This window comes from Lepus europaeus, chromosome 23 (genome assembly GCF_033115175.1).
Source record: "Lepus europaeus isolate LE1 chromosome 23, mLepTim1.pri, whole genome shotgun sequence".
NCBI lineage: Eukaryota > Metazoa > Chordata > Mammalia > Lagomorpha > Leporidae > Lepus > Lepus europaeus.
This window is the reverse complement of record NC_084849.1, coordinates 13,119,155-13,132,370: the sequence shown is the minus strand read 5'-3', so window position 1 is coordinate 13,132,370 and position 13,216 is coordinate 13,119,155. Positions and strand designations below refer to the sequence as shown.

The 13,216-nt window shown below is 50.5% G+C and overlaps 1 protein-coding gene across 2 annotated transcripts in view; it reads left to right on the top strand.

Annotated features, from left to right (window-relative positions):
* The window catches only part of FBXO21 (F-box protein 21), a 44,808-nt gene that overhangs the window by 16,479 nt on the left and 15,113 nt on the right, over window positions 1–13,216 (top strand). For both annotated transcript variants that reach the window (XM_062182677.1, XM_062182676.1), the window contains exons 6-9: window positions 61–197; window positions 1,390–1,526; window positions 8,809–8,988; window positions 10,423–10,555. In XM_062182677.1, coding sequence (XP_062038661.1) covers window positions 61–197; window positions 1,390–1,526; window positions 8,809–8,988; window positions 10,423–10,555 — 587 coding nt within the window. The remainder of the gene's footprint in view (window positions 1–60; window positions 198–1,389; window positions 1,527–8,808; window positions 8,989–10,422; window positions 10,556–13,216) is intronic.

The following is a 13,216-nucleotide window of genomic DNA, read 5'->3' as shown; positions in this document are numbered from 1 at the left end:
CCTAGGGGTACCGGTCATGCCTTGTCTGCTTGTGTCCCAGAGTAGGGCTCTGTGTTTCAGGTGAGTCCCCCATGATCATGGAAATAGAGCTCCAGAGCCAGGTGCTGGATGCCATGAACTACGTCCTGTATGATCAGCTGAAGTTCAAGGGGAATCGAATGGATTACTACAACGCCCTGAACTTATACATGCACCAGGTATGTACGGGTGTAGGCAAAACAATACTGTGTCCATGTATTCAACCAACAACATGTCGAAAATAATCAGGAAAAAATAGTAAGGGTGTCTGTACTGAATTGTTGTCAGTGTTCTGTAAGCGGTACAGTGTAACAGCCGTGGCCCTCACGTTAGCTACCATAAAGAGTCAGAAAAAGGCTTAGAGCAGGGTGTGCATAGCTATCCCGTGCCGTTTTAATGAAGCACTGGGCAGCCTTGGGCTTTGAGACACTTGGGAGGTCCTCCAGCCAGTCGCCCGAGGGTAGTGGGGCAGCTGTGCATCTGTAAGCTCATCGGTGGTGGGCTGCACGTGTCTTAGGACCAGCACTGTCCTTTCCATCTCTGAGTGCCCGGTGAAACTCGCTTCTCCCTCCCTGCAAGGACACTTCTGTGGGTGTTGACCGTTGCGCCGTGGCATGTGCTTTGTCTGCAGTCCCTTGAGGTAAGTTCCTGACCAGCAGGAGATGTTTCCTGAGTCAGCTTGGTCTGTTTGTGTCCTGGGCATACCGACCGTGAACCTGATCGGGCTCTGCTTCCCCTGGCTGCTGGCGCAGTGGGAGGAAGGCCCGAGTCTGGCTGCCTCCAGTTCCCATGTCTTGGATCCTTCACTTTGCATTCGCGTCCCACGTGGCTCTGTGTCGCGTTCTGTCCTGTGGCTCTATCTGCTACTTTGATTTCGTTTTGTCGTCTCTGACAGGCTTCTCCAATGGTCTTCAGTGCTTCCTGGAAGAAGGAGGGCCAAAGCAGGGCTTGGCACACTCTCCCTGTGCAGGGCCATGCAGTGAAGTGTTCTGGCTCTGTCGGAACATCCTGGTTGTGTCCTTGTAGTGTGTAAGGCACAGGGGATACAAAGGAACAAAGAAGCCTGGCTGTGTTCCAGCAAACTGTATATGGATGTTGATTTTCTTGTCACAAAATAGCATTCCTTGGATTGCTTTTTCAAGCATAAGAAGAATAAAACTCCTTTTGTGCAGACTATACAGAAGCAGTGCTGGGCTGGATGTGGCCCAGGGGGTGTAGTTTGTTGGCTCTGGATCTAAATAAATAAAATATTCCTTTCCTTAAGCCTCAGAGATGAGCCTCTTGCCTGGATCACAGTAGGTAGGCGTGTGCTTGGAAAGGGCGAGAAGGGCCTTTCAGCTCTGCGAACTCAAAGCGTTTTCCCCCCTTCAGGTTCTGATCCGCAGAACAGGAATCCCCATCAGCATGTCTCTGCTCTACCTGACAATTGCCCGGCAGCTGGGAGTCCCCCTGGAACCGGTCAACTTCCCAAGTCACTTCTTACTAAGGTGGTGCCAAGGCGCCGAAGGGTAAGATGTCTGTGACGTGTGTGGTCCTGAGGGCTCAGTCCTGGGGTGCCCAGACAAGGTGGGGTTACGTGTGCGCGGACAGGTTAGAGGCTGGACACGGGTGGGGATGGCGCTGTTCTGGGTCTTGCCTCTGTGGGTGTCGGTGTTTGGATGTGATACTGTGCTGGAGTGACATGGGGTGTTGCTGTGAGGGGAAACGGGGTGAGGGGCACCCTGGATCTTTGTGCATTCCTACAACTGCCCATGAATCTGCAGTCAATTCCCAATAAAAAGTTTAACTGAAAAAACGCAGGACTAGGACTTCAGAGTTTGTGACTCTGCAAGTCCCTTGGTTCCAACGCAGATCGGACCAGAGAATCTCAGGTTCTTCCTGTTCTTTGTAAAATCTTTCCTCCGTCCCACACACACGTCCAAGAGAGAAAACGGGAACCAAGTTCACCCTTAGGGAAGGTTGGTGACTGATGTGAAACTTGGAGCATTAGTTAATGAGTTCTGTTTTTGTTTTTGTTTTTTTTTTAAGATTTTATTTATTTGAGAGGTGGAGTTACAGTGAGAGGGAGAGACAGAAATGTCTTCCATCCACTGGTTCATTCCCCAAATGCTTGCAATGGCTAGAGCTGTGCCGATCCAAAGCTTCTTCAGGGTCTCCCATGTGGGTGCAGGGGCCAAGCGCCTGGGCCGTCTTCTACTGCTTTCCCAGTCCCTAGCAGAGAGCTGGAATGGAAGTGGAGCAACCAGGTCTCGAACCGGAGCCCATATGGGATGCAGGCACTGCCCCTGGTCTCTTAAAACAGGTGTCCTGTCAGGCAGACAGCTCCTTTCCAATTACAGTCTAGCTTTCTGCAGGTATAGTCTAGCTTTTCTAAGCTAAGTATTTCCATCAGAAAGGTAGAAATATCTTTTCATTGAATCAGCTATTCAGAAAAAGAAGGTAGCAGGTACGTACTTGGATCCCGTTCTTTGAGCTGTTTCCTGGTGATGAGCTCTGAGATGCTGTGGTGGGTCTGTGAACAGTTCAGTTGGCCGTCTTCGAGCTGGGAGGTCAGGCCCTGCTTCCTGCGCCTCATGGTCCTCCTCTGGAGAACGGGATCAGTGGTTTTCATAAAGTCGTGCGGACAGTTCTGTGAGATCACCCAGTGTTTTACATGCCTGGCGGGGTGTCTGATGCCGCATAGAAAACTATGGTTGGTGTCTGTACGTCTGCCTCCTAGTTTGGGAAATAAAACATTGTATGAGGATACTTCAAAAAGTTCATGGAAATGGAATTAAAAGATAAATGTTTTAGTGCAAAGAATTTTGAAGTTTACGCACACAGGAGTCTTAGGAAAGTTCATGGAGGGGCTGTTTGAGGACACTTGCCTCCCATGTCAGTGCTTGGATTGAGTCCCACTGCCTCACTTCTAGTACTGCACACCCTGGGAAGCAGCAAGCGATGGCTCAAGTTCTTTAGTCCCTGCCATCCATGTGGAAAGCCCAGTTGGAATTCCCGGCTCAGCCCTGGCTTTTGGTGGCATTTGGGGAGTGAGCCAGTGGAATGGAAGATCTCTCTCTGCCTTTCAAATAAATGAATAAAAAAATACATAAACAAACTGAACAAACTTTTTTAAGAAGATCTGTGTATTTATTTCAATGGCAGAGTTACAGAGAGATGAAGAGACAGGGAGAGAGAGATCCTGCATCTGCTGTTTCATTTGCCAAATGGCTGCAAAGGCTGGGGCTGGACCAGACTAAAGCCAGGAGCCAAGAGCTTCTTCTGGGTCTCCCACATGGGTGCATGGGCCCAACCACTTGGACCATCCTCCACTGCCTTCTCAGGTGCACCAGCAGGGAGGTGGATTGACGTGGAGAAGTTAGGACTTGAACCCGTGCCCATATGGGATGCAGGTTCATGGAGGAGTGAGCATTTTGTTTATTGAGTAGGAAGTCAGTTAAGACACCACGTCCCGTATGAGAGTACTTGGATTTGATACCTGCCTGACTCCTGACTCCAGCTTGCTGCTAGTGTGCACCCTGGGAGGCAGAGGTGATGGCTCAAGTAGTTGGGTCCCTGCCACCCACATGGCAGCTGTGGGTTGAGACTGAATTCCTGGCCTTTGCTTTGGCCCAGCCCTGGCTGCTTTGGGCATCTGGGGAGTGAATCAAAAAATGGGAGGTCTTTCTCTCTCTCTCTCCTTGCCTCTAAGCAAATAAATAAAAATTTTAAAAAATATTTCATGGAAAATGCATGTTAGGAAAAACTGTGTGTGGATTTCTAAGGTTTCTGTGCTCGGATAAGCTTGTCTTCACGGGCCAGGGTAGGTGTGGTGGGAGCCTCCGGGGTCCGTCCCTCCTGCGTCCTCTCACTGCTGCCACAGCATCCAGCAGCGCTCATTCATCCCGAGCCACGTGTGTGCTTCCTGAGTAACCGTACAGGCTGCCCTTGCATCCCAAACGTGTGTTCCTAAAGATGTACTCAACGGGTGCATTTGGGCAGTAGGCACCCATTTTCCTTATTTTAAATTTAAAAAATCATATTTTAGCCCATTCCCTTCCCCCAGATAACCATCCAAATACAAGAGGCTTCAGAAAGTTCATGGCAGAATGGAATTTAAATAGAATGCAAATTTTCCACAATTTGAAGCTCTCCCATATTTCTAAAATATTCTTAAATGCCTATGTAATGACCTACCAAGGAATTCTGTGTAATAGAAAGCATTTAAAACACAGTTTGCCCTATTATTTACCACTGCTAAAGGGGAGGGTTTGCTATCATTTTAGCAGGATGCGTATACACTATAACGCAAATGACAGATAATTTGTGAATATCCTGGGGCGGGTGATGGAAAGGCGCGCTGCTGCCCGGAAGGACTCTGCTTACTCTGGGGCCTGCACAAAGGCCATGTGGTCCCATTTGCTGTGACTTTATGATTAGCCCCAATATCCACTAGAATGAGACCCCCATCAAACTCCTCCAAATTACCTTGGCTCTTAGCTTTTCTTTTCTGTGTAGACGAGAGTCGGGTATCGGGTTCCGTACGGACCCTGTGTGGATGCTGGCTGGATGGGATGCCTACATGAATATGGGGAGCGTGGTTAGTGTGCCACTGTTGAGTCTGTCTGTGAACATGGTCCTCTCTCTACTTATGTAAGTGATCATTAATGTCCTTAAAAAGATTTCATCCTTTGAGCTTTTGAGCTAATGTGTTGTCAGATTTATTCTTAAGCACCTAAAATTTTTGTACTGTTATAAGCAGTAATGTTACCGGTGAATGGCAAGGTTCTTGTCTTCACGCAATAAAGAATGCAGGTGTGGGACAGAGTAGTGGAAAGTAAAGTAACAAAGTTTATTAGGGGAAGGACATCTGTAAGAACAGATGGGCACCTCTCCAGACAGGACCTGAGAGAGAGTGCCCCGGTCTACATTTAGGCCGGGGTTTTTAAGGAGATGGGTCTCTGTCTTCACACATTTCCTCCTGAAACAAAGGATTTTATGGATGTAAATTTTAAGAAGTTCCTATCTGAGTTTTCCCCTGAAGGTATCAGACAGGAAGAAGCCTAACTGGCACCATCCTGAGTTTAGAGGAAGGGTGAGCAGGACCCCCTGGAGAATTGGGATCCAGAGCAGGGTATTTGAAATGCAGATACAGGCCGGCGCCGTGGCTCAACAGGCTAATCCTCCGCCTTGCGGCGCCGGCACACCGGGTTCTAGTCCCGGTCGGGGCACCGATCCTGTCCCGGTTGCCCCTCTTCCAGGCCAGCTCTCTGCTGTGGCCAGGGAGTGCAGTGGAGGATGGCCCAAGTGCTTGGGCCCTGCACCCCATGGGAGACCAGAATAAGCACCTGGCTCCTGCCATCGGAAAAGCGCGGTGCGCCGGCCGCAGCGCGCTACCGCGGCGGCCATTAGAGGGTGAACCAACGGCAAAAGGAAGACCTTTCTCTCTCTCTCTCTCTCTCTCTCTCTCTCTCTCACTGTCCACTCTGCCTGTCAAAAAAAAAAAATAAAAATAAAAATAAAAATGAAATGCAGATACAGGGCTGCATCTGGAAGATTGTGGAAGATTGTCAGGCAGAAGGGGCGGGGACCCCCACCTGGCAGGTTATCGGGTAGGAGGGGGCAGGGCAGGATGCGAACACTGGGCTGCCCCTGAAACATTATCGGGATGACTTTGAGATGCAGATGTATATGCTGGACATAGATGTCTTTTCTTTAGTCCTTTGTCGCACACACATAAGCTCATGTCTGATTTCCTACCTAACAGTAACTTTTGTATTCTAAGTGTTGATGTTGTGCAGGGCTGTGGTTGGTACTTACAGAGGTCTGATACTCAGTGCCTGTACTGAATAAATTATTAGTGCTAATAATTTGTCAGCCTTTGGCTCTTCTGTATAGGTATTCATAGTGTCTGTGAATAGTAACAGTTTTGTTTCTTTTTGTAGCCTTAAATATTGTTTCTTTTTCTTATCTGCTCTGTTACTTAGATTATTTTGTTCAAAGTTGAATAGAAACATTGATAGCCAGTACCCTTGCCTTGGATATGGTGCTCAATGGAATGCTTTTCCAATTTCATCAGCAAGCGTGATATTAACCTGTGTTACAATTATGAAAGCTGCCCTTTTTTTTTTTAAGATTGATTTATTTATTTGAAAGAGTTTCACAGAGAGAGAGAGAGAGAGAGAGAGAGAGAGGTCTTCCATCCGCTAGTTTACTTTCCAGTTGGCTGCAATGGCTGGAGCTGCGCTGATCTGAAGCCAGGAGCCAGGAGCTTCCTCCGAGTATCCTACATGGGTGCAGGGGCCCAAGGACTTGGGCCATCTTCTGCTTTCCCAGGCCATAGAAGAGAGCTGGCTTGGAAATGGAGCAGCCAAGACTTGAACCGGTGTCCATATGGGATGCCAGACCTGCAGGCAGTGGCTTTACGCGCTACACCACAGCACTGGCCCCGAAAGCTGCCTTTTAAAATCTTAGCTTGCTAGAAGTTTTACTATGAACTAAGTATTATGTATTTTTTTTTTTAATGTCTTCTCTGTGTCTACTGATGTGATAAGAGAATTTTCTCTCTCTTTTTTTTTTTTTGATAGGCAGAGTGGACAGTGAGAGAGAGAGAGACAGAGAGAAAGGTCTTCCTTTGCCGTTGGTTCACCCTCCAATGGCCGTTGCGGCCGGCGCACCGCGCTGATCCAAAGGCAGGAGCCAGGTGCTTCTCCTGGTCTCCCATGGGGTGCAGGGCCCAAGCACTTGGGCCATCCTCCACTGCACTCCCTGGCCATAGCAGAGAGCTGGCCTGGAAGAGGGGCAACCGGGACAGAATCCGGTGCCCTGACCGGGCCTAGAACCCGGTATGCCGGCGCTGCAAGGTGGAGGATTAGCTTATTGAGCCGCGGAGCCGGCCGAATTTTCTCTTTAGTATATATGTGTAGAAGTAGATTTTTTAATGTTCAGCTTTGCTGGCATTCTTAGTGTACATCTATATCTAACTTTATTTTTTTTAATTTTTTTTTTTAAAGATTTATTTATTTGAAAGAGTTATATGGAGAGAGGAGAGGCAGAGAGAGAGAGAGAGGTCTTCCATCTGCTGGTTCACTCCCCGGATGGCTGCAATGGCCGGAGCTGCGCCAATCTGAAGCCAGGAGCCAGGAGCCTCCTCCGGGTCTCCCAAGCGGGTGCAGGAGCCCAAGGACCTGGGCCATCCTCCCCTGCTTTCCCAGGCCACAGCAGAGAGCTGGATTGGAAGTGGAGCAGATGGGTCTTGAACCAGTGCCCATATGGGATGCCGGCGCCTCAGGCCAGGGCGTTTACCTGCTGCGCCACAGTGCCAGCCCCTTAATGATTTTTTTAAAGATTTATTTATTTATTTGAAAGGCAGAGTTACAGAGAGGCAGAGGCAGAGAGAGGGAGAGAGAGGTCCTCCATCTGCTGGGTCATTCCCCAGTTTGCCGCAATGGCTGGAGCTGCACTGATCTGAAGCCAGGAGCTTCTTCCAGGTCTCCCAAGTGGGTACAGGGGTCCAAGGAATTGGGCCATCTTCTACTGCTTTCCCAGGCCATAGCAGAGAGCTGGATCAGAAGTGGAGCAACTGGGACTCGAACCGGCGCCCTCACCCTCCACACCACTACACCGGCTTCAAAAATGATTTATTTTATTTGAAAAGCAGAGAGACAGAAAGATAGATGGATATATGTGTATAGATAAAGAGAAATCCTCCCTCCATCTTCCAGTTCGTTCCCCAAATGTCCATAATAACTAGGGGTGTTCCAGGCTGAAGGCAGCAGCCAGGAATCTCATCTGAGTCTCCCATGTGGGTGACAGGGACCCAAGCACTTGACCATCTGCTGCCCCCCAGGTACATTGGCAAGAAGCTGGTTTGGAAGTGGTGTGCCCAGGACTCAAACTGGCACTGCTATGGAATGTGGGTGTCCCAGGTAGCAACTAAATCCACTGTGTCACAGTGTTCACCCAAAAGTCTGATTTAATTTTTAAAGGACATTGCTGTATTAGGTTTGTTCACATTTTTTATGGTATTTTTTTTCCATTTATGCTCGTAAACGACCTTGACCTGTAAATTTATGTTTTGTACGTGGTTCTAGCCTCATAAAAATATTGAGGAATTCTTTGTTTCTGGAATATTTATATACATCCTACAACATGGCGAGAGCTGGGCTATTTATACAACTCAAGGAAGAGATCCAACTAGGCATTTGGGGGCCAAAGAGGAAATCTTACGTGAAGGTCAAAGTGAAACAACTGCTCACAGGAAGCACAAGTGTCCCGGAAACAAAGAGCCACCTGAATGCCTCTGTGACCCCGCGGGGGCACCCTTGGCCGTGCACTAGAATCTGTGGCCCAGCACAGGGTGCCCGCCTGAGGCGGTGTTGGGCTCCGCAGGCCTCAGACTTCCCTGCTTGTCAGCAGAGCAAAGGGCTGAAGCCTGGTGTGAGGGGCTGTAACGAATCAGACCCTTTAGGGCCCAGGATGCATAGACAGCTACCGCAAGTGTGCGGAATTAATGAACTGCCTCCCTACAGGACTCTGATGGATACTCCTGGCAGGGAGCTGTAAGATTTATTTTCCTAAAAAGCTCTGTTAGATGTTGCCCATCAGTGCTGCCTCTTAATTTCCGTGTCCTGTGGCCTGGGCCCAGCAGGGGCTGCATAGGGGGGTCAGGCTTTAAGCTTTGGACCGGTCCTTGATGCTGTGAGCAGGAGTGTCACTGTTCAATGTTCTGTGTCTGACTTGAGCTGCGTAGCACAGGGATGTCCGGCGTTGAGTTGTTGAGATTTCATTTGGTGTTTGGCCGTTCGGCAGGGCAACCCTGGACATCTTTGACTACATCTACATCGACGCCTTTGGAAAAGGCAAGCAGCTGACAGTGAAAGAGTGTGAATACCTGATAGGCCAGCATGTGACCGCGGCGCTGTATGGTGTGGTCAACGTGAAGAAGGTGCTGCAGCGGATGGTGGGGAACCTGCTGAGCCTGGGGAAGCGGTAAGGTTTTCTGGAGCGTGTGCAGGGTGTGTGCCTTCAGGGGCTCCCCTTGCCCTGCAGGGCAGCCTGTGCAGGGAGCACCCCTGCCTTCCTGCAGAGCGGCGAGTGCAGTGGCTGTAACCTCCACCTGCCCCCCATGGCAGCAAGCTGTCCGCAGCTGACGTGCACAGGGACTGTGCTTCGAGACCTTCACGTGGACTTGGAGAAGCATTCTTCAGTGGCAAGGAGATCTCAGATCATTTTTCAGAAACAGGATATTCTCATGTTCAGTTTTCTGTCTTTTTTCTTTATAGCATTTATTTATTTATTTGAAAGGCAGAGATAGAAGGACAGTGAGGTAGAGAGAGAGGTCTTCCATCTGCTGCTTCACTCCCCAAATGACCACAACGGCCGGAGCTGGGCTGAGCCGAAGCCAGGAGTCGGGAACTTGATCCTGGTCTACCACGTGGGTGCAGGGGCCCAAGCAGTTGAGCCATCTTCCTGCTGCTTTCCCAGGCCATCAGCAGGGAGCTGGATTGGAAGTAGAGCAGCCGGGACTAGAACTAGAGCCTATATGGGCTGCTGGAGCCCTAGGAAGAGGCTTAACCTATGCTGCAGCGCTGGCCCCAGTTTTCCATCTTTTAATTTGTACCTTTTAATCTCTCAGAACAAAAATATAAAATGATCTTTCTTCTGAATCTAAATAAATTTGTCCTGCCAGGAAGACTGAAAGCTGTAGTTGGTATGTTATAGTAGTGGTTTTCTTCCTGGTGATGAGATTTCTTTTTTTCCATGTATTTAGATACATACATAGTGACTTGTGTTTTTACCATTTTTATCATTCACAGTAGTTCCACTGTCCCTAAAAATCTTTGTTCAAAAAACACTTTAAGATTTATTTATTTGTTTGAAAGAGAGTGATAGAGAGGGGAGAGAGAGAGAGAAAGAGATCTTCCATGGCCACAATAGCCAGACCTGTGCCAGGCCAAAGCCAGGAGCCAGGAACTCCATCCTGGTCTACCAGGTGGGTGGCAGGGCCCAGACTGTTGGACCATCGTCCACTGCCTTCTCCAGCACACGAATAGGGAACTGAGTCAGGAGAGGAGCAGCAGGGCCTGGAGTTCGTGCTCTCAGGTGGGACTCCAGCATCGCAAGCAGACGCTTCACCCCGTGTGCCACCACACTGGCCCCCAGGGTTCCATTTTTAATTATTACAGTGTTATTGAAGTGCCTACTTAATGCAAACATTTATGATTTTAATTAAATTTAATGTCCAGGACCAAAATGGGGTACAAGGTTTATATTTGTTGTGTATTTTGTTGAGAACATTGTTAACTGTTTGCTGTGTAGTGGGAGTACCAAAATCAGGAACATCTGGAATTTGTGTGAATTATTTTCGAAGTGTGGGCCTTGTGTTCAGAAGCAGACGGGATGAGACTGGTGTTTCTCTGCTAGGGAAGGCATTGACCAGTCGTACCAGCTCCTGAGAGACTCCCTGGACCTGTACCTGGCCATGTACCCGGACCAGGTGCAGCTGCTGCTCCTGCAAGCCAGGCTGTACTTCCACCTGGGAATCTGGCCAGAGAAGGTAATTATTTTACTTTGATATTTTGCCCTTGCCTTAGAGAGGGAAATCCTAGGCTGAAAGGCGACTCTTACAAGTTCATCCTTGTATTTACAAGGGGAATGAGTACAAATGTATTCAGTCTACCATTGACCAACCAATTACATTTTTTTCTGTCTTCTTTCATTCTGAGTAAAATCGGTTCCACTGCTGGGAGTTGCCTGTTCTGTGTCCAGCCCTTAAACCTGAAACCACGAGGCTGTGCCCTGCCACTCACCCCCAGGTGGCCCACTCAGCCAGGGGAGCACAGCTATCAATGCCCAGCCCCCACCCCTGCTGTTAGCATGGAAACTTGCCCATCCTGAATACCCACACTGGACTCGAAAGGACCTGTTGGTTTTGTCTTTGCTGTTCCATTTGGGTCTGCTTCACCTTAGAATGCCGTCCTCAGCCAGCAGCCGGCACTTGCCGAAGGCTGCAGCACGCAGCCAGAGTTGCCTGGAGTGAGCAGTGCGCATGGCACAGGTTCCGGTCCAGTAGGCTGTGTGCCTGTCACCTGGTGATGAGCTGCTTTGCCTGTCTGGGAAACTTTCATCTGGGACGCTCAAGGATGTCACCATAATGGACCTGCCTATGTTTTGGGCACTGGTGAAATCTTTCTGCAGAGCCCAGGGCACCCTGTCTGTCCACCACACTGAGTGACCATGGAAGCAGAGCTGGGGGAAAAGCAGACTCCTCACCTGCCTGCAGTCCTGTCGCCAGCGGTCCGTGACTGGTTGTTATCTTTGATACCGAAATGTGCTTAACTAATTCCTGCCGTTGTTTACTTAAACTTGTAGAGGAATGTTGGGACGGTTTCTGAACCGCAGAGCAAGCTTCTTTTTTTTTTTTTTGACAGGCAGAGTGGACAGAGAGAGACAGAGAGAAAGGTCTTCCTTTTGCCGTTGGTTCACCCTCCAATGGCCGCCGCGGTAGGCGCGCTGCGACCGGCGCACCGCGCTGATCCGATGGCAGGAGCCAGGTGCTTCTCCTGGTCTCCCATGGGGTGCAGGGCCCAAGCACTTGGGCCATCCTCCACTGCCTTCCCGGGCCACAGCAGAGAGCTGGCCTGGAAGAGGGGCAACCAGGACAGGATCGGTGCCTCGACCGGGACTAGAACCCGGTGTGCCGGCGCCGCAAGGCGGAGGATTAGCCTAGTGAGCTGCGGCGCCGGCCCACAGAGCAAGCTTCTTAACCTATGCTGTTCACACCCCCCACCTCTCCCCACCCCCTGTAAATGAGTCATGGTTAGACTGAGACATGATGCTGTTCACGCACACACACACACCCATAAAAATCACGGTTAGACTGAAACATGATGCTGTTCATGCACCTCCCCGTTCCCATCTCCCAAGACTCATCCTAGTCCTGGCCCTTCACTCCATCTGCCAACACTGGCATCCTGAGAACACTCAGGCTTGCCCTCCTGCCAGGCACACGTCGCCAAAGCAGGTTCCAGGACTGTTGCACATGGAATGGTTTTCTTTGGAGTGCTTAGATGTCCCCTCGTGCAGAGCTCAGGAAAGAACGGCAGCTCATCCCCATGCTTCAGCAGCTCCCCCTTTGTAAAGAGGGGATCTGGCTAGGGGACACCTTGGACCCCCATTGAGGACAAACCTGGGGGTGCCCGTGTAATTAGAGAAGGTTTCTCTGCAGAGGCAGGGCTCGGGTGGACCCTGGAGGGAGAGGAGTAATTTCAGAGTGCAGAAGACGGGATACTGCAGAGGTCTGATGAGGGCTTGCGTACAGATGCACGTGTATGTGTGGACACGCCCTGACGCACATGCGTATCCACAGGTGTTTCCGTCTCTGGACACCTGCTTGTGTAGACGGGATTTCTAGAGGGGCGTGAGGTCTGTGTTGTGGTGGCTTTGACCGTATTAGGTAAGGGTAACATTCCCGAGCTGAGAGGCCCTGAGGAGTTCCCTGCTTTCCACGGAATTAAGTCAGGAGGAGCAAAGAAACAGGAGCCCAGGTGCCCCTGGTCCCTGGCGCAGGAACCCAGGGTTTTGTGGCGGTGATGGAAGTAGCGTGGCGTGGCCAGTTGTGAAGTCACAGACACTGGAGACACTTCTCTCTGCTCAGCAGCCCTGTGGGGTCGAGACTGTTACCGTCCTTCTGTCTCCTAAATATGAAACTGAGGCTCTGAGAAGCTGAGTAGCTCGCCGCAGTCTCCTGCGCATGTGTTGGTGGCGCCAGGGGTTCCTCAGTGCCAGTGGTCCCAGAACCCACTCCAGGGCTTCACCCCTGGGGGTCGCGGCTAAGGCCAGATGGGTTCTGAAGAAGCACGACGGGCCCTCCCACTTCCTGCTGCCAGACCCGCTCTTCACCTGGGGCCACAGTTCTCCTGTCCTCCTGTCTGCATCTCTGCCCAAACCTCCTCGCTGTGGGAAGAAAAAGAGCGCTTGGTGCCAGCTTCTCCATGTTTCCCTGCGGCCACCTCCTCTCCCTCCTCCCTGCACACTGCTGCCCTGGCCTCGTGCCAGGGCTCCTCCCAGAGCAGGGGCGTCAGGGCATCCGCTCCTGCTCCTCCGCACCGCTGTTCTGGCCAAGGTTGCCGGCGGTCAGCCCTCTCTCACGCTGTGAATGCAACAGGTGCGTCTGCTGCTTTCTCTCGTGGTCACTGCAGGGTCCCCACCCCCACCC